The 21,617-nt window shown below is 37.9% G+C and overlaps 1 protein-coding gene across 2 annotated transcripts in view; it reads right to left on the bottom strand.

The window, feature by feature from the left end:
- RELN (reelin) overlaps positions 1-21,617 on the bottom strand; it is a 441,212-nt gene that overhangs the window by 249,752 nt on the left and 169,843 nt on the right. For both annotated transcript variants that reach the window (XM_045564269.1, XM_045564270.1), the window contains exon 4: positions 10,329-10,399. In XM_045564269.1, the coding sequence (XP_045420225.1) occupies positions 10,329-10,399 (71 nt within the window). The remainder of the gene's footprint in view (positions 1-10,328; positions 10,400-21,617) is intronic.

The following is a 21,617-nucleotide window of genomic DNA, read 5'->3' as shown; positions in this document are numbered from 1 at the left end:
ATGGTGAGAGTACAAGATGCATGCCCCCAGGTCTTCAGTTTGTTTCTCACGCCATAAAAGTTACAGAATTAAAAAGTTTGTAACAGATATTTCAGATACAAAGACTTGATAGAAGTTTCTCCTGTGGGTTCTTATAAAAAGGACACAGCGATGTAGCGAACATCATCTCAAATAACACCCATCCAGCTGTGCGTTTCCAGGGCTGCTCCTAATAAAGCCCGTCAATGGAGGAGGAGTGCATGATGCCCAAACACAGATGGAAAAACATTTCTGGGAGCGTGGGAGGTACAGACTGGCTGGCAATTAAAGAAAGAATAGTAATTAGACAATTTTGAAAAGGTATACGTGCTTTATAGGATCCATTCATTTCCTTAACTAATATTTGAGTGCCCGCTAAGTGTCAGGCACTATGCCAGGTTCTGGGAATACAAAAACAATCCAGTCTCTGCTGGACCACGGAGCCCAAAGTGCAGTAGAAGTCAATGCATTACAATGCAATTCGGAGAACTACATTCAGTTAGCAAGTATAAAGTGGAAGAGTGATAAAAAAATAATGATGACGGAGGAGGACAGGCTTGAGCTGGATCTTTAAGGAATAGCACAATTTCATCATTTAGACAGAGGAAGAAGTAATGAGGAGGATGTTCCAGGGAGAGGAATTGGCATATACCAGCCACAGTGATGGGAGTCAGGGTGGCATATTTGATGAAGGAAGTGCTTATTGCAGCTGAAATGGAGAGTTTGGTGTTAGGTGAGGGTGGGGAGTTTGCAGACAGCCTAAATGCAGAGATGAGGTTGAAGAGAGAGGTGAGGACAGATCAGAGAGGGCCTTGAAAACCAAGCTAAACTGAGCAAATGTGGGGGGACAGTTACAAGGTTTGAGGCTGGGAGTAACGAAACTAGATTTGTGTCTAGGAGCATTTTGATAGAAGTGTGGAAGGCCTGAATGAAAAAATCTTGCAGTAGGCCTGGAAAGGAAAGAGTTGGTTTAAGAGATATTAGGAAGACCGAGTAAACTGGTCTTAGACACAGTGGGTACAGGTACAGATGACAGAAAGGAATGAGCAAAGAAATATGTTACCTAGGTCTCTGTTTAGTGTCTGGATTGATTATGAACTCACTGACCAGAACTGCAGTAAAGGAATGCAGATACCAGAGAAAGTAAAGTTCAGTTTAGAATACATTGAGTTCAAGGTACCCAATGACATCCAATGTAGTGTCCAGTAACAGTAATGATAGTGTTTATAGAGTGCTTATGTGCTACATGCTTCATTATGGCATTTAATCCTCACAACTTCATTATGTTCCTTCTGGGCACAGAATATTGTGCCAGGCTCTTGGGAATGGTATGAGATGGCCCGAAAGGTCAGCACCAACATATTCCCTATTTTACAGACGAGGAAATTGGGACTCAGAAAGATTACATAGCTACAGAGTGTCAGGGCAGAAATTCAAACCCAGGGGTACATAGCTCCAAACTTCATGCTCTCAACCACTCTGCCTTATTGACTCTCTAAGCACCAAGAAAACGGAGAGTTACGATGAAAATCATAGGTGTGAGTCAGATCACCAGTGACAGTGTAAAAATATGAAAAGAAGCCCAAGGACAGAATCACTGCCAACCCCAGAATGTACAACGTGGGAAGAGGAGGAGCTCATTAAGGAAACTGAGAAAGGGCAGGGCAGTCACACAGGGTGAGGACGGAGCCCTTTAGATTGGTTGGCACCTTGGTAGTTAACTGGTGACTTCGAGGATGATGGTGGTTGGCGGTAGAGGCCAGATGCAGGGTTAGGAGGGAAGCCCTGGAGCACGCACTGCTCTTTCAGGAAGCTGGAGCACGAGGGATTATCATGGTCAGAGGGGTCACAGTCAAAGTAGTAGTGGCTTCGGCAGGTTTAAGCACCGAGGAAGAAGTGGCCACTGACAAGGAAGATGTTGAAAACTATGAGAAAATGAGAGCAAAATTGTTGGAACAAGGCCTCAGAGGAGATGGGAGGAATGCCATTCCACTGAGTTTATGTTTTTCTATAAATCTCTTTTTTCTCTTCTGGGTTTGTACTAGTATACCTACATAATATGCTCTTTAAGAACAGGATATGAGACTGCTGTATATTGCTACACACCTCTCATGGGTCCTGTACAATGTTTTATATATGTCCACTGGGGACACAGCACAATATGTGTTAATTAATATTAATGGCTTCCAACTCTTACAAACTCAATTGTGAAAATCTATATTAATTATTATATGAAACAACTGAATTTTCACATGTACATTAAAAATAAGGTCGGATTAGTAAATTGGATGAAGTAATATTTCACAAGCCAAAATAAAGTTGTGAGTTATGTATGTTTATGACAGCTTTGCTCCCCTTCCCCAAGTAATTATGTAGGTCCAAGTGCTCTGTCCTTCAAAATGTGGAGGAATCAAGCAGATTATATAGCAGCATGAGTAGAAAGAGTACTCATATGGGCATCCAAAAGAACTCAATGTAAAATTCTTCTCAGGCATAAATCTTGGTGTTTTGACTTTGGACTAGATAAAGCTGTCAGGTGGGAATGTATATAGCCCTCAGAACTGAAAAGAAGGCTGTTTAAATCTATGTTCAATCACCTTGGAATAAATAGCACCAGTCCAAAACACCATTCTTTAGGAAATTAAAAGAGTAATCAGACTCACCCAGAGCCAGGAGCAAGAAATTTTACCACGGCCATGTGAGTCAGCTCTTTGTCATTCCCCTAAATCTGTCTGTCTTCAGGACCACTTAGGGACACTTTTTGCCTGCCCTAGCCCCAGGAGGGCTTTAGTTCCTTCCTCTGTTCGGTAGTTTTCGAGACCTTGAAGCAAGTCTGGGGGTTCCTGGATGGTTTTCCCTGAGCCTCTTAATTCAGTTCTCTTTGTTTATAAGTTACAAAGCCTGAGGATGTCATGAACAGGAGTTGTTAACAGCTAAACTGAAATTGAAGCTACAAAATAGCCATGGGGAACACAGATGTCTTTGACTAGCAAATGTTTAACACTGGGCAAATTCAAGTGAAGCACATAATTATTTATTTTTCTTTTCAACAATTAAAGTAGGTATGGTAAAACCCAATTTTGACTATTAAGGGTATTCGAAAGACATTTAGTAATATAAGCTATTGAATAACCAAGAGAATAGCCAAGAGAAGATTTTGTTATGTCTGATCTACAGTTTCTATAATATTTGGGTATAAAAGTTACCCTTAAAGTGCCAGAAAACAACTAAGGAGGTTAAACACCCCATTCACTTTATGGCTTTGCTTATTAAACTTTCCCTTGCACTGCGCTCCATCTCAGACATTAAGAAAACTTTCACCAATCCTTAATATCAATGATTTAAAAATTTCAGAGTTTGGGGTCTGAATGAAGTCTATGCACTGCCTACCACCATGATCCAGCAGCTCTCAGAGAACATACCCACCCTTTCCACCACGGACTGCTCTGAGGGAGACGAACAGCAGAAAAACGGCTGCGTCTGGCAGAAAGCGGCCAAGGTTTTCTGCACCAGCTGTAAGCCTGACCTCTTTCCTCCTGACATGAAACATTTGCCTTTGGTCATAGCCACTTCCATCAACCCAACAACAGAGAATTCCAGGGTGGTTTCTAAATGGCATGCACCCTTTGGGGGCACTACAGGGCACGACTGCTGTTGGGCCAGGCCGCTAAGCCTGCCATCTGGCCTTGCTAAATAATCAATGTGTGTGTTTGAAGAAGGGATGCCAAGAAGCCCACAGGCCAGTGTGTATACACACACACACCTTTATTCTCCCTGCCCTTCCTCGGCCGTGGTTTGTGCACACTGCCAGACCCGCAGCTGCCACGCTAACACGCTCACATCACTTTTGCCTTAATCGTGTGGATTTATGAGGGTTCCAAAGAGACTGCATTCTCTCCTGGTCTTTTGGGGAACTTAGGCAGTAGTGATGACCTTGTTTATTGAGGTTGTGGTTCCTGAGGATTTTTAATGTTTAATTTTTTAATTTAAGAATCTACTGGGCATAAGGGAATCAACACCGGGCTATGAGTCCAGAGATTTGGATTCTAGGCCTGCAACTTGTGAGTAGTGTATGTTGCATCAAGTTAACTTTCTTGGCTTCTTCGCTAATCCATGGATAAGAAACCCACAGAATCATGATTATAGCATAAATTCAAATATTATTTCTTATTCTCAGTCTATATATGCCACACTCATATTAATATTTTCAGCAGTAATTTCTCTGTGATTCAGAGAAATATATATTAGGTGTGCAGCTCTCTTTAGATTGTTCAATAATAATTTCTCCAAAAAACTGACTTCTCCTAGTTCCTTTCAAGTTTCTAGTCTATCCTGAAATTGCCTCTATTAAAGAATAAAGAATCTCTAACAGTACCTCACCAAACACTATACCATGCTTAACCTTAAAATCACTTAGTGACATTTTGGACAATCTCCCAGATAGTTACTTAGCTAACTCCTTTACCAGACTCTTGATCTCTGCTCTGATGTCACCTTGTCAGTGAGGTCTACCTGACAGACCTGCCACCCCATTTAAACTTGCCATCTGCCTCTTCCCCCTCCACCCAACTGCATGCTCTTACCCAAGAGGTTTTTTTTTCCCCCATAACACTTGCCACCTGCCACCCTCTAAGGTGATACCACATTTACTCATTTATTATGTCTCGTATTTTTTGTCTGTCTTCTCTCCACTGGAATGTGGGCTCCATGACAGCAGGGATCTTTGCTCTGTTCATTGACATATCCCAAGACCTAGCCTAGAACAGAACCTGGCCCGTGATAGGCACTCAATAATCCCTGTTGAGTACTAACTGTTGAATAATTTCAGTTCTTTATTTCTTACTGCTAATGAATGAACCTAAGCATCTTCCACTTCAAGACAATTGAGAATATACAGCCTGGCACTCCTTCCCACCCCCTAGCCCTGGATCAGAGATGAAAAAACTCTGGCTCCTTGTCTGCCTTGTGACATGTCGGCAGAACTCATCTGGAGAGAAGTTTACACTTGCTTAGAACCCCAGAATTCAAGGTAGAGATGTAAAAATCCCTAAACCTGGTCTGTGTGTTCCAAGAGCATTAAGGGGACTCACTAGAGTTCAAATGGAAATCCATGAACAATTTTCACGTTTTTAATATGATGGTACATACATTTTGCAATGTACGTGAGGACACAGCATTCCCCCTCTTGGAAGCTGAAAGCAGCCCTCAACAGACAACCCAATCTGCCAGCACCTTGATCTTGAACTTCCCAGCCTCCAGGACAGTGAGAAAACAAATTTCTGTTCTTTATAAATTACTCAGTCTGCGGTAATCTGTTACAGCAGCACAAATAAGAGAATCCATTTCTCTGTGCTTTCAAGGCCCTTGTAAAGTCTAACATCCAAAAGTAAATCACTGCCCACCGGCATTCTTTCCTCAGCCTCAATTAAGAGAAAATTTGCCTCTGACATCCAGGAGCCGGCCTGGCAATCCCAGCTGGGCCTTGGTGTTGTCCTGTTGAACATAAACAATATCACAGAACACCACCCTCGACAAGGCTACTCTGTGATGGTGATAGATCAAGCTAAAAACACATCTATTTCTTAACCGTGTCTGAACACAGATGCAACTTTAACACTGGCCAAGTCACAAATGTTCCCCTCTCCTGGCTAGTAGGAGTGACTGCTGCTTCTTTACCAAAGCCTCACTCTAGTCCTTCCTACAGATGGATTTGAGATATAACCATAGAGCTGCCTGATTGTATCCAATCTGGAGCAAAGCCCTACTTCCGTAAACCTGAGCTCAAATTGCCAAATACAGCCCAAATCTTAGAGTAATTCCTTGTGTTACATCCTCTTATTGAGATGCCCATGGCTTTTCATGGTGTGCCTTCTCCTACACTGGAACAGGCACCAAACCCAACCTGTTCAACTATAGGTGTGTTCCTAGTGGTGTTGGGCTGCAAGGCATTGGACGCCTATGCTCTGAGAGAGAGAGAGAGAGAGAGAACCCATCCTTCCCCTGAGCCTGCTTTCCCCTCTGGTTGCCCTCTCTCTCTCCTTCCCTTTAATCCTAGATTTTTTCAAAGCCTCAACTTTAAACTCTGCCTCACATTTACTTCTCATCTCACAATCATCTGTCTTCCCTTGACTCCAAAGCTTGAGCAAGAAGCCTTCCCCACTGCAAGGCTGCCTCAGGTGGTCCGGCCTCTCTGAAAACCACCCTCATTTATAGCCAAATTGCCAACACCCTTCTAACTGCAAAATTCCAAGGCCCGTCTCCACATTTCATCCGCTCCATTCTCTTGGAAGCAGCTGTTCCTATTGAACTCCTCTACTGTGGCGACAGTTCTTCCCTGAGCTCCCCCCCCACTCTGAAGCTGCCTCTTCTCCAGAGTCCCCTCGTCTTCCCTTCCTGCTCAACCACTCTCTGGGCGAACACATGGCCTCCCCAGCACCAACATGCCGGGGGCTCTCAAATCGCCCTCACCACCCCCGTCTGTGGAGAGCCTCTTCCAAACACCTCTAACATTTCTTCATTTCTTCAAATGAATGAATGCATGCTCAAGTTACTCTCTCTGTTCTTGGCATCACCATCTGCTGGGTCACCCGGGGCAGAAACCAGAGTTGCCCTGGATCCCCTCCCTGCCCTCACTCCCCCTCCCCCTTCTTAGGTCTCTCTAACATACCTTTCTTTCCAGCCTCCAACCTACTGTAGGACCCCCTTAGCTTCCTAACCCCTGCAATGAATTCCACCCCCAAACCCCATTACATTTTCTTTCTCAAACATAAATTGTTCCCATCACTCACCTGTCTCCCACTGCCTACAGAATGATGTTTAAGTCCCTGAGCGTGTAACAGGGGCTTTATGATCTGCTCCACTTACCCTTCTGGGCCTCATGGCTTAGCTGTAATAAATTTCTGGGTAGCTTTCTCTTTGGCACCTCTATCAGACCATTGTATACTTCAACTGTTCACTTATTCATTCAATAAACACTGGTGCATACTGTGCTCCAGATATTGTGAGACGCTTTAGAGATTCTGCAGTAAGAAGCACTATCCCTACCCTCAACGAGCTTGTAACTAACAGCAGGCAAGGCATTGTGATAATGTTCTTATTATAATATGCGATAAATATTAACAGTTGTTGAATGAATGAATGCTCAAGTTACTCTCACTGTGCCTTTGTTTCCTCATCTTTAAAATGTAGATAATAATGTTTTTTTATTCCCAGAGTGTTGCTATAAAGATTAAATGAGTTAATGTTTGTAAAGTGCTTAGAGTGGTTTCTGGCAATGTAATAGTTGAGAGTTCCCATTTATATTATTACTGTGCCTTGAGCATTGTGTATGGAGAGTTATGTACGAGAGTTGCCTGACCAGCTTGCGGGGGAGGCAGAGGGGATCAGAGATGTTTTTTTCCTGGAGGAAGTAATACCCAAGCAGGATCTGAGAGTCTGAGTTAGAACCAAAAGATGTAAAAGGGTAGTCTAGGCAAAGAAAACTGGGTGCAGAGAACACTGGGGAGTCAGAGTGATATGCATTCAGGGAATTTGAAGGTGAAAATGAGAGGATGGCAAGAATTGAGGTGGGGGAGGCAGACTGAAGGCAGACTGCAAAGGATTTTCCTTGTATGTTGTGATAAACAGTATGGATTTTACTCTGAAGATAAACTTTTGCTTCCAATTGAGATACTGAAGGGTTTTAAGGAGGGAAATGATAGAATCATATTTCCATTTTAGAAAGCTCATTATTGCAGCTCTGTATAGGCACCATGAAAATGAGAGCAGAGAAACTACAAAGCAGGCTATTAAGCAATTCCCACAGGAGGTGATGGTGCCTGATCTAAGATGGGTCAGTGGGAATGGGAAGGAGATAGATGGAATCTCCTCTCCAGCTCCCTGAAATGCCCTTCCTAACACCCCCAGGCAAACTTAGCTACCTCTGTGATCCACTGATCTGTCACTTACATCCTAGCCTGTGAGTTCCTCAAGAACAGGAAATGGGTCCTTTCCACTTTCATATCAGTATTTAGCACAGTGAGCTAGCAGGGAGGTCTCCCAGGTGGTGGATACATGTTTGCAGAATAAAGTCTTGCAATGAATGTTTTGTAAGGAAAGGGATCAAGATCACAGACTAAGACATAATTAGTATATTTTCTAATCCTTTTACTTTTTCAATATGTTTCGCCAGCAATAGTCTTATGATAATAGCTGTTCCCAAACTCCACAAACAAAATTTTCTTTGTTTGAATTGTTTAATTTAATTAAAATCAACAAACCTATTGAATATGTTATAATTGAGGCACTGTGCTGTGATAGTGATTTAATTTTTTTCCTCTACTAAATATGTTAGATATTCCTCATCCAATACATAAAAACATTACATGTTAAAATTATTTTATTTGAGGAGATAATTAATGTTTTAATTAAAAGTAGAAAGGTACAAAATAAATATATAGTTTATAGCACCAATTATTTTCCTTATTATTTCCTAACAGCAGTAAGCCATCACTTTTGTTTGTATTCTTTTTCACCTTATCTTTGATGGACTGATACAATTTCAATGAATTAGGTACTGTTGAAAAGCTCATTGTTTTTCTTCTGGTCCTGGGCTGTACAGCATTTTTAATAACATCCACACCTACCATCATGTAAATCATATTCGCATGCAATACTACTACAGAAGGCATTTTTTTTTTCCACTGGTTGAAAATTTTTTCCCCACTGGTTTCTCTTGGCTTTTGCTTTTCATTTTAAATGAACTCAATGAGAATAATTCATTTAGAATAGAAAGACTCAAAAATTCAAGGCTTAAAAGAAATCAGTTTTTAGACAATTGGTAAACATTAATAAAATTAGACATATCTTTTTCTGACACTGTGCATTTTTCAGGATATTAATAGTCACTGATATATGGTGTTCTCCATTTTCAATAATATGAACGTTTTCATAGTCTGAGAAAAGATTTATATTATGATAGAATTTTCAAGCCTACCTACAAAGGCACGTTTTAATATTTGCATTCTCAAAAGCCACGGAATAAAAATCTGTTTAACCCAATAATACTGATAATATGTTTGAAATTATAATTAGAATGGAGTTTTCTGATTTAAGAATTATGTATGTAATCAATCAGAAGTTTGCCACTAATAATCATTAAACATCACATTAAAGCAATATTGTGATGTATATAATAATAAATGACACTTTCCTAGGCCTTTCAAAAACCAATATAATTTTTCCTATTTCTTTCTCTTAATCCCACTAGATTTTCATTAGCAAAGAGATAATTAGTATAAATTTCCTTTAAATAATGCAATTCTTAAGCTAACAAATTCCCCCAAAATATCATTCTAAACAAAAATTAATGATATGCCTATGATGACCACTGAAAATGGCACGACATTTACAAAGATTAACATCAAATGTTTTTTGTCAAGATGCTCAAATCAAGGAATGTATGCATGGGCAGGACAAACCTGTATTTCATCTACCAACATTTTTGGAAGGCTGTTATATACCAGGCGCTATGCCAGCTTCTGGGGAACCAAAGATCCTTAAGGCATAGTCCCTATACTTGAGCAGCTCAGTCTCTCAAGGGTAGCATCTACCATGCAGATACAAATTTGGGTGGAAATTCAAGGGGTAGGAGAAACAAATTTGCATGGGAGAAAGGATCCCGGTTTTTACCTTTTCGCTGTGGTGTGTTTATGTGTGCATGTGTGAGTGAGAGTCTGGTATGGATGAGTCTGGGTATGAATGTGGTAGCCAAAAACCAGAAATCACTTCAAGTTTCTTAAGACCCCATAATATATATCTATTATTGTGTAAAATTTAATCTAAACTGATACAATTTCTATCCAGAAGTCTGAAATTAATAGTGCACATAGTTGAAACGTGACCATAGACACTACGCAAATGATCGTGTAAAACATGATCAAATATTAAAAGCAATAATCAGAAACATTTTCAACAAAGTTGATGAAAAATTTAAGTGGTAAATTAAGCAGATGAATTTTTGTAGAATTTTAAAATCACTACTAAAATTTGTATTTCTAGGATAACTAAAGGTAATTTGCTAGAAAAAAATTATGAAAATAAGATAAATTCTTTTGGTTTGGTTTGCTCACAGTATTTTGAGAAGTCTATAGACCTTTATCAATAATTGCTAAATAAATAATTATTAAGATTATGAAGGGGTCAATATTTCAATTTTTAAACCATCATGAGCAAGTGACTATAATGAAATGCTTACTTTCTACATAGAACATAGGATCTACCATAAATAATTTGGACATACTCAACATGAACAAATCCAATATGACTCTTACCTCCTTGTTCACACAACTGCTGGGCTAAAGCATCCTTGAAAATAACCTGGCCCCTGTGTGTTGCTGTAGCCCTGGAAATAAATAGCAAGATGTTAATTCAAATCTTATAATATCTTTGGTGATAATGTACTTGTTAAACTTTTTTTTAAAAAAACCTTATTCTTAAACTTTATTGTATGGATATGATTTTTAAAAATGAGTACATCTGAACAGTGATATAAATGGACAATAGAGCAAAGGCTCAAGGCGCCTGGGTTGAGAATTGTCTTCTGGTTTTACTTTTTAAAGATACTGTAGTATTTGTGGGCTTATTCAGAAAATAGCAGATATGAATAAAGCCTGGATAGAAGAAAAAGTATGGAAAGGATGCTTATTAAAATTTCTTCCTCAGGAGACCTTGATATAAAATTTTTTGTGAAGCAATATTGATATTAGTACTAGAGAAAGATGCACTCAAGGTACTTTCCTCTGAAATCAATAGTCACCCATAACACACAGAGGGTTGAGACAGAGAGTTGTATTTTTAAAAAGTATTTTCAAGAAAAGAGGGCTATTCAAAGCTTTCATAATAACAAAATCTGTCATAATAAAATACATCCATCTGAAGGCAATTCAACATTTAAAGGAGATGTGCATCTTTTACCTCTTCTAATCAGAGCTGCGCACATGGATGGGAGAAAAAAATAACATTCTTGCAGCAGATGTGTTCGTCAATGGCTATAATAGGAAATGTTTTATTAAAGGAAGAATTATTTATGCTTTATACATGAAGTGTTCTCCCTTAAAAAGAATTTTTCTGGCACAAAATGTATTATTTAAACAAATTTAAAGCAGAAAATCATGTCTCTTTAAGAAACTTGATTTTAGAAAGTAAGCCATACAAAATCTTTTTAATAAAAAAAATTAATGTTAAATCTTGACTTGAGTTTTAGCCAAAACCACCCTAGGGCAGAAATAATTTGACTCAGCCATCATCTGCTGAAGACGGATGATGTACAAGGCACTGTGCTAGCTCACGAGAGGCCTCTGAATTTCCCCTCGATGTGTGCACCCTTCAGTCCACATCTTTTCCTTTGCCAGGCCCAGTAGGGCTTCCTGGCTCCCAGCATTCCTTGCTCTGGCCCCCATGTGGATGAACCTTCCCTCTCCCTGCTGCAGACCATCCTGAATTCCGTCCTGACGGAATTGTTACTACCCCCTAGTGACAGTCCCCCAGGACCCAATTCTTCGAAAGTAAACAGATAAACCAATCCATGCCAAAGTGTTAATGGATGATGCTGCTCCAAGCTAACATATTTTAGCAGTGAAACTGTGAAAGTATTATGCCTGAAAACACACACACACAATGGCACAATAGTGAGAGTTTTGAATAGTGGAAGGGAGTATATAATTGGAGAGAAAGATCATTGGGTGGCCTTCAACTCACACCATATGTGAAACCTATAAGGGAAGTCAGCTCTTGTTGCATGTGAATCGTTATCGGAATAACATATAACCAGATGCCAGCATTCTCTCTATATATTCACATATGTTTATAGATTTTCCTTGGCTTTCAGCAAGCCGAAAATGAGAAGGACTAAACACAGGGCCAGTCCAAGCCACAAGCGTGGCCTACAGAGTCACTAATCAGTGCAGGTTTCATGTCCCCAGGGAACACAGTAACAAATACATTGTTCAAATCAATCAAGCCAAGAGTGTCTGAGTTCACAGAAACTTCTAATAACAACACAGCAATCATAAATGTAGAATTTTAATCTGACATCTGCTTTGGAAGGGACATATTTTCTGAAATCACTAACCACCAAGAAAAGTCCTACAACATACAGTGTTTAAATAATTGTTCGGTTTGGTTGTCTTCTGGCGGTAAGTATGTAATATATTTTTGGTGGCCCACAAGCGTTGTTATCATTTTGCCAGCCTATACTCCCATGAACATGATGAGTCAAATTGTCAAACTAAGATTCATGTAACAGAGGTTCCCCCTTTTCTCTGGATATTAGAGATACTGAAATGCTTGGGCACTCCACAGTGCCTTGTGAATACCCACACTGTTTTTCCCTATCACTCAGATTCCTCATACTTAGTATTTGTTGCTGTCATTCATATTCTTACTTCTGCTACTTTGGTGCAATAAAGAAATTCTGTAAATTTCTGAGGAACAGTAGACTAACTGAAACCGATGATCTAGTCACAATGTCTTTAGCAGTGGTACTCATTCTTCAAACAAATATGAAATTCCAATATATAAAACAGAGGATCCCTGGCTTTTGAAGTTGTGGGGTTCCTTCTCCTCATCCAGCACGCTCCTCATCACCCCTTCTCCAAATTTGCCTGGTGCACTTCTCTGGAATTCCTAGGCTTGGAGGGAGCAGAGTTAGAAAACCACTGAACAATTATTAGTACTAGTCTAACTCTTACAGTATACAGATCAAGAACCTGAGGGCCCAGGGAGGATACTAAACAGGTGAAGGTCACACAGCCTGTAAGTGGCAGATAGGACCCCATTCCAGGTCTTTGATTCTGGGTCTTGGATCCTTTCCATTGCATCAGTAGTTTTCCAAATGTGCTCCACAGTGGTGGCCTAGGGATTTCCCCGGGAGTCAAGAGAGGAAGAGGACAGGGAGTGCTTCAGGCACCAATCAGTTCTACCAGAGCACCTGGGCTTTTTATGTTCTAATTCTTTAATTTTGTTTGAAGAAAGAGCTCAGCAACTAAAAGCTGGCTTGAGCAGCACTGCGCACCACATGCTCAATGCCATTGCCTGAAGTCCTCTGCTTAGGAAAATTAGGAAGAATGATGATAATGTGGCTGGTATATGTGATTATTATTATTATTATACCTGTCATGAATTGAAATTAACCCCTTGTTAGGCACTGTTGTAGGGTTATAAAACCTACATTGACTCAATTCATCCTGACAACAGCCCTATGAGGTAGGCACTATTTTCTCTATTTTCCTGGGACACACAGCTATTGCATGATTTACAAATGTCACCCAACTAGTGGTAAAGCCAGGATTCAAACCCAGGTAGTCTGAGTATAGAATCCTTGCTTTTAAGCATTACAGCAAAATTTCATTAGCCTAGTGCAAAGATAGGAGGGTAGCTTTCAATCTCTTTTCAGAGGGAGACCTGCTTTCAGGGCCTGATCTTTAAAGCCGTGTCTTCTCTGGCTTCTGCTCTCTACTCCAACCCTTCAGGCTACAGCTAAGCCCTTTTATTTAACCTCCTCTTGGACAAACAAACTTCTGTTTCTGCTGGAACCTTGGTCACTTGGCCAGCAATTCCTTGGGATCTGTCTCTTAAAATACCATTTTTCCAGACCCCTTCTCCCATGGAGCTCTGTGAGTCCCTCGACTTCTATCAGCTCACTGTAGTTCCATTTCAACTCTTTGTCACATTTGCTCCAAGAGCCCAGGAACCCTCACATCTCTCCTGTCCTCTACCAGACACGAGAGCACTGGAAGCCCTCCTTAGCCACACTGCTGCCCGGACCTTGTGCAATACCCAGGATCTAGAAACCTGTCAACAGACAATCAGCATGTGCACCATTTTCCTTCCTAACCTTTAAAACCCTCAGATAACATTTTAATATAAAAATGTCCCACCCTATAGTAGACGCATAGTTAGTAGTTTTAAAGTCTGCATACTGGCATCTTATTTTGGGGAGAAGAAAGAGCAGAAAGAAGCCCAAGTAACCAGCAAGAGCTTAGGCTTCATTGCATCATCCCATGAGACATCTGCTCTACTCTCCTTAGCATGTGGCTGATGTCAATAACCACAAGCCTCCTTTGAACATATTTAGAGCTATGAAATACTTCATGGTGGCTTACCTATAGAATCACAGCATTTATTTAAAATCTTTTATGGAAGTATATATTTCATTATAGGATATAAATATTATATATATAATTGCTAAAAGCACAGTAATAAAATTAAAAGACTCTGGAGGTCAGATCCTCCAATTTTTTTTAATTTTGTTTTTTTACATTGACAGATAAAATTGCATGTAATGCTGTGTATAAGATGATGTTTTGAAGTATATCTGCATTGTAGAGTAACTAAATCTGGCTAATTAACATGTGCATTACCTCACATAGTTATTGTTGTGGTGAAAACACTTTACATCTACTCTCTTAACACTTTCAAAGAATACAACATATTACTAACTATAGTTGCCATGTTGTACAATAGATCTCATGACTTCATTCCTCCTGTCTAACTGAGATTTTGTGTCTGTGGACCAACATCTCCTCACCCACCCCAGTCCCTGGTAACCATTATTCTACTTTCCACTTCTATGAGATCAACTTTCTTAGATTCCACCAAGTCCTCTAATTTGGTAACTCACAATGTATTTTTATAAGAACATACAGCTATGGTATATGGTGACAGGCCTTATTCATTTTCATAACCATTATTTTTTGTAATTTATAGCTCTCTTTTTGGGGAGGTCCATCAAATTTATGGTGCTAATAACTATGTCAGTACTATTTGCACTTAATTTCCTATAATTAGCAATAATTTTTCAGAAGAGTTCAGAAAATATCCTCATTGTTCACTGTTCTGGGGAGTAGACCAAATTTCTTAAACAAGTTTCTAATGAGTACTTATCATCTTCTGGGAGATGCACAGATCTCGAAAGCATGCTTGCCAACAAGAGACCCTATTAACTAAGTAATTCTAAAATTCTTTGGGCTGTTATAACCTATCATTTGAAAAGCTCTATAGTTTCTCCCAAATGAAGAAAGTTCATTACAATCTCCATAATTCAATGCTTGAATAGCCTTTGTTGTTACGATTTTAAAAGACCATATGATATTTTCATCTTAACTGAACATGCAGAGCAACTGTCTGCCCAAGGCATTTAAGAATTAAGTGTGCATCGTGCTGTAGCACAGTGCTGAAGTTCACAGTCTCTGCAATCAGAAAGACCAGCGCTAGGACGCAGTGAGGTGCCACTTACGAGTTATATGCCTTTGGACAAATTCTTTAATCACTCTAGGCCTTAGATTCCCTACCAGAGGGTAGGAATAACTTGAAATAATAACTATTACTTAAAGATATCAATATTCACTCTTAAGATACTTACAGTCTCTCAACCTAAATAGATTTCAGGCTCCTGGAATAGTAGGAATCATTAATTAAAAAGAAATTATCCCCCATAAGGCACCTGTCATAATGACTTGAACAAAACTGTTTATATTTTTCAGTTCATAATTTGCTTCCAGCGTGCAATATTGCCATCCAGTTTCCAAAGAACACAAAGGGCGTTAATATAGTCGTTACAAAGCATAAATTCTCAAGAGCATTCCTTATTGATTTCATGAATCAATTTGTTCACAGATTAACATAAAGAATCATATCTACTGTTTCATTTTTAAACCTAGGAGAATATATGCTTTACCCCTAGTGCTGGGTGACTTTTCTCATCTCTCTTTACTGCTTTACCAGTTAGGCCTGGTATGCTACAGTGTCTTGTCCATTCACATCTGGAAGGGCATTCATTAACCAGCAATCTGAAGTTAATCTAGTGTAATGCCAGCGTACCTGCGCCAAGCTGCCCTCCAGGAAATGTAATTAAATATATGGAACATGGGAAAAGAGAGACTTGGTCTGACTTTGGTAAATATGGTCTTCAAAGGAATCAATTCACTTGCAAGATTCTTGCCCCTTCCACAAGCAAATTACAGTATTTACTAATTTAGGAATACATATTGACATTTATTAAAACAAGAAAAAAACCCAAACGCTTCAAAACATATAAAAAGGAATAATGAATAACTTCAGGGAAAAATTATTTTTATGTTACACTCTCAACTTCAGCTATCTCAAGGCCATTGCAGAATGGGTAAAAGTTTGTGTATGTTCTCACAATGCTTTTGCTTTTCAAAGCTTTACTGCTCTCATCATTTTATAATTACATCTTTTATTCCTAAGCCATAGCATTTTTCCTTCTGTCCAATGTGCACACATTTTTCTCTTCTTGAAAGCAACAAATTTCAACATTGATATTCATTATTTACTAATCACGAAGTCTACATGTCCTTAAAGGTCACCAAATATATGGTTTAACCCTGTTTTCTGATCAAAGTATAATTTTTATTAGTAAGAGAGAACATATAGATAAAATAATTTAAGTAGGGCAATTAAATTAATGGTTAATAGTAACTTAACTTCCTTCCAAGCAATTTGGCAAAGTTAACTACTGAAATTGAGAGGCAGGGTTTATGTATATCTGATGGCATATATGTATCCAGTGTATTTTATGCATTCAGCCACAAGTAGTTGGAACTCTGACTTTCATTTAAAGTGTTTTCAGTAACATAACTAGGTGATGCTGTATTGAAATAAAGAGTAATAATTTTGGTGAAAAAGCACTTGATAGTTGCAAGATATATAACACTAAAGAGAAGCAAACATTTATCACTGGCAGAGTTTTATCCTTTGTAAACCAACAACAAAGTGGATCAAGGGAGGGAAGATACCCATGAGGAGATAATACCATATTTCATGTTGTCCATGTGCAAAAGGATGGATTTTCCTAGTAAAAGGAATCAGAAATGCCACATTTCTCAGGATTATCACAAAATGTTAAAGTAAGGGAAATAGATAGGACAGATTCATGAAGGACTAAGAATCAAGAAGGATCATCACTAAGGGGTCAAACACCTGTCAAAAGCTCTCAACTCACACCTAGGAGAAACTTTAATTACCAGGAATATATAATTTCTTTAAGGAAAACAAAGTCATGCGTTAAGCCAAGTGAGAATTGCAGATTAATAAACCACTCAGCTGCCCTCACCTACATCAGCAGTAGGTGTAGGTACAGGGCAGGCCATGTCGTCAGCCCTAGAGCAACCCAGCTAACCCAGCAACCCAGCTAACCCAGCGTCTGTCCCAGGCATGTGGAGTGCTGACTACCAAGAAGGAATGACTTTGCACTGTCTAAATTCTAAGTGGCTTTATATGGCTTTTATCAGGAATTTTTCTGGATTAGCAAACCATAGTAGCAGATCCTTGATTATGAACAACAGCAAGAAAGATACACAATTTTTGTTAATAAAAAGATGATATTCTCTCTGCCTCCACTAAATAATTATTCAACAGACCATAAAGGATTATGAATCTAATGGGGTTCTAAGTTATTAGTCTGCTATAGGGGCTCACATTTCTTAGTCTGGCCCTGTTGGCGTATGATTGGTTCTCAGCAAATATTTTTTGAATTAATTTGAATTCTGTCTTCTATACTAGGCTATGTGTACCCTAGGCACAGGGATTCTGTCTATTTCTTTTTTTATATTTTACCTGATGATTGACATATAGTAGCCATGCAGTAAATGTATGTGGAATAGGTGTTACACTTAATATAGAATGTTAAGTGCTTTAATAAATAACCAGCAAATACTGCATAAGAAACACTATGAAAAAGATGATTAGATGATAATAATAGATGGTTAAGATAAACATTGTTATATAAGTAGGATTTATCTTGGAAATCAGTTGACAGTAAGAACAATAAAAGTAATTAAGCTGATGTATTTGCTTTACTATTGCAACATGCTTTCATCATTTAATATCTTCAGAGTATTCCTAAACAAATTGCATTCCAGAAATGTTTTCCAAAACTTCAGAATAAAAATGCTTTTCATACCATCTTTTAAAATAATTAAAATTCATCAAAAAAAACTATCTGAGTGACTCTGCTGTTTTAAATGCCTTTTAACTAAGTAAATCTATGTCAGCTTGCCTCAGAGGCATCCTTAGGCAAGGCAAGGAAAAAACAGGTAAAATGGCATGTCCATTTCAAAGGAAACCTCATAAAAAATGATGTCATCCCCTGGACAGTGAATTAAGGAGTCTGTGTATTTGTCCAAACACCCATGCAAAATATTTAGGTCTCACCACTGAGTGGAGTAAAAGACTACTAGTTTCTGAGACGGAAGATTGAAGGTTTTGCTCTGAGTCCAGCATGCATCACCTCCATGATTTAGGCTGTGTCATTTAACTTCCATGCATCTCATTTTCTTCCTCTATAAAATAAACTGATTGGACTGGATAATTCCTTGACCAAATAGCAGATCTAGAATTAGAAGATGTGGGTTTGCACCATGGCTCACTGATTTATGTTGACCTTAGATGAGTATTTGTTTTTTGAGACAGGACTAGAAAACTTGGGCTACATATGTTCATTCAGGGCTGTGGTTAAAAATCTAATGAGATCAAGTCTGTGAAAACATAAAAAATGTAAGGAATTATGATGACAATGTTGTAGCTGGTCATTTCAGAAAGTATTGATGCAAAATTGAAAGGGAATTAGAGGAGCATATTCTATGGGATTTAAAGTCAAAAGCTACTTTTGAACTCAAAAGGGGAAAAAAAGGGAAGACTGTATACCCTAAAATGTTTTATGACTGTGCCAAAGCTGATGAAAGTTCCAATAAAGGGCAGGATTTCTAACCCAGTTAATCATAACAAATTAGGACAATATTGGTATATTCTTGCAAAAAAATCCTGCCAAAATACATACAACTGTCACTTTGGAGGAAATAAGTTATAAAGCAAACTTCTACTATAGAATATAATATTTAATATTTTTGTTACAAAAATAACTTATATTATAAAAACTTAAAATATAGAAAAGTATTAATGAGAAACTAAAAGTACTTATATTCATACCAAGGAGAGATAATCACTATTAACATATTAGTAAACTATATACACTTGTAGTTTTAAAAAATTAATCCATAAAGTTGTTCAGAAAATCCCTTGCCTAAGGTATTTTCTAAGTTTTCTACTCCTTTATATTTTGTATTAATTATAAATAGTTCCTATATCATTAAATATTTTAGAACAAGATTTTTAAAGGCTAATACATGACCAGCTATATCACAGTTTCTTTGACTATTCTAATATTGTTGGAATTTTAATTGTTTACAATATTTTACACAATGAAGTCTATAAATTTTGACCATATCTGTTGCATTTTAAAATGGATTTCCAGGACTGGGGTAACTGAATTAAGGGTACAGCCATTTAAAGCTTTTGTTACGGACTGAATGCTTGTGTCCCCTCCAAATTCATATATTGAATACTTAACCCCAAAATGTGATGGTATTTGGAAGTGGGGTCTTTGGGAAGTAATAAGGTTCAGATGAGGTCATGAGGGTGGAACCCCTGAAATAAGATTAGTGTCCTTATAAGAAGAGGAAGAGACACTAGAGCTCTTCCCAACCCCCGCCCCATATACACACAAAGAAGAGGTTGTGTGAGCAAAATGGTGATATGGCAGCTGTTTGCAAGCCAGGAAGAAGACCCTCACTAGGAACTGAACCTCACACTTTCTAGGCTCCAGAAATGGAGAAATACATTATTATTGTTTAAGCCTCTAAGTCTATAGTATTTTGTCATAGCAGCCTAAGCAGACTAAGACAGCTTTCATCCATAATTCCAAACAGCATTTTGGGAAAGGCATGCCAATTTCCCACTCTCTATCAGCATACTAGTATGCTCCTGGGGGCACCAAGCATTATCAGCCTATCAGTTTTCTTCCCAAGGGTGCTGTGTTACTTTTCATTTTCATCCCACTGATTATTAGTGGGGATATTTTGCATGTTTATTGTTTATTGGTTACATTTTTTAGCTTTGAGAGCTATCTATTCCTGTCCCTGACAATTTTGCTGTGGATCTTAATGTTTTTCTAATTGATTATAAGGACTCTTTAAATGTTAAGGCTATTTAACTCCCTGCTATACTTGAGGTCAATATTTTTAATGCAGTTTATAAGTGGTCTTATATTATCCTTATTGGTTCTTTATTTTAAAAAGTTCTAAATGTTCATATAATCACGTCTTTTACTCTATTCCCTTTTAATTTTTTTTTTTCAGGGCTTTCATGCTTAGAAGCTCTTTCCCATTCTAAACTCAACTAAATAGATATTTGTATGCATTTTCTTTTGGGAATTTTTTTCTATCCATCTGGAATTTATTTTGGTTTATAGGCACTCAGTGGGGATTTAAATATATTTTTCCCATTTATTAAGAAATGTTGTAGTATATTTTATTGAATAATCTTTTATTGACTTACTTATTATGGAACCTTTTCTATATTATATTTTAAATATCTATCAGAGTTATTTTCTGAAATATATATATAGTTCCATTGATGTGAAAGCCTTTGACAAATTTCCATACTAAAATTAATTATATGAACAGAGTGATTGTGGAATTGAGAATGTTTTCTCATGATTTCTAACTTGAAAGGAAATAAACAGTGCTTATGTTAGCCATAATTAAATTATAATCATGAAGTGAAAACACAGATGGAAACTATCAAATCTGGCATGGAAAGTGGGGCTGCCACACACTTCCTATTCTGTATACACATTCTCAAGAAATTGAAAACCAACAAGGATAAAGAGAAGATCCTGAAATTTTCCAGTAAAAAAAAAATAAAACAACTTTTAAATTAAAGAAAATGCCATAAGTCTTTCCAATTATAACACCTGATGCCTTGAAAATTTTCAGAGAATATTATTTTTAACATGGAATTCTCTCTAGCCAATCTACTATTTGAATGTACGGAATCAAACATTTTACTTGCCATGTACACTTTCTCAGGAAGTAATCAAGAAAGGGCCCTAAGAAAAATGAAGGTACAAATTAAAAAAAAAAAAGAAGCAATCATTAACTCCAGAAAAAATAAAAAGTTGTTCAAGAAATAAAAACAATACACTATTTGGTTCTGCAGTGAAAAATATTTATATAATTATTAATTGAAACACTGATGATTGGTTTTATAAAAATTTTGATATAATTATATTGGAAGGATATGGGGGTTGAAGTTATGGTACTAAGAGGGAGGAATGGTGTGAGTGAGGTATATCTTCTTCTACCTCAATATAAAGTAACTGATTTAAGCATATAATGTTTAAATGGAAATCAATACTAGAAGCAGCAGCTGACAGTGGACAGTGGCTTACTCTGGGAATGTTCCTGGGTGGGTGGAGAAGGAATGTTTTCCTTTTTATTATAAGCCTTTTTCTATTTTAGGATTTAAAAATTTTTTTGACGAAAATAAAAGTAATTTAAAAAGAAATGAATGCCAAAGCAAGCAAAGGGAAGGAGATAATAAAGATCGGAGAAGAAATGAATGAGATAGAGAATAAAAAACAGTAGAGAAAGTCAATGAAACAGAAGGTTGGTTCTTTAAAAGAACAAAATTGACCAACCTCTAGCTAAACTAACCAAGAAGAAAAAAGAGAGAGAGAGAGAGAAAGAGAGGGAGAAGAT

The sequence above is a fragment of the Lemur catta genome, chromosome 11 (assembly GCF_020740605.2).
Source record: "Lemur catta isolate mLemCat1 chromosome 11, mLemCat1.pri, whole genome shotgun sequence".
Taxonomy (NCBI): Eukaryota; Metazoa; Chordata; class Mammalia; order Primates; family Lemuridae; genus Lemur; species Lemur catta.
The sequence above is the reverse complement of the archived record's forward strand: the minus strand, read 5'-3'. Positions and strand labels throughout refer to the sequence as shown.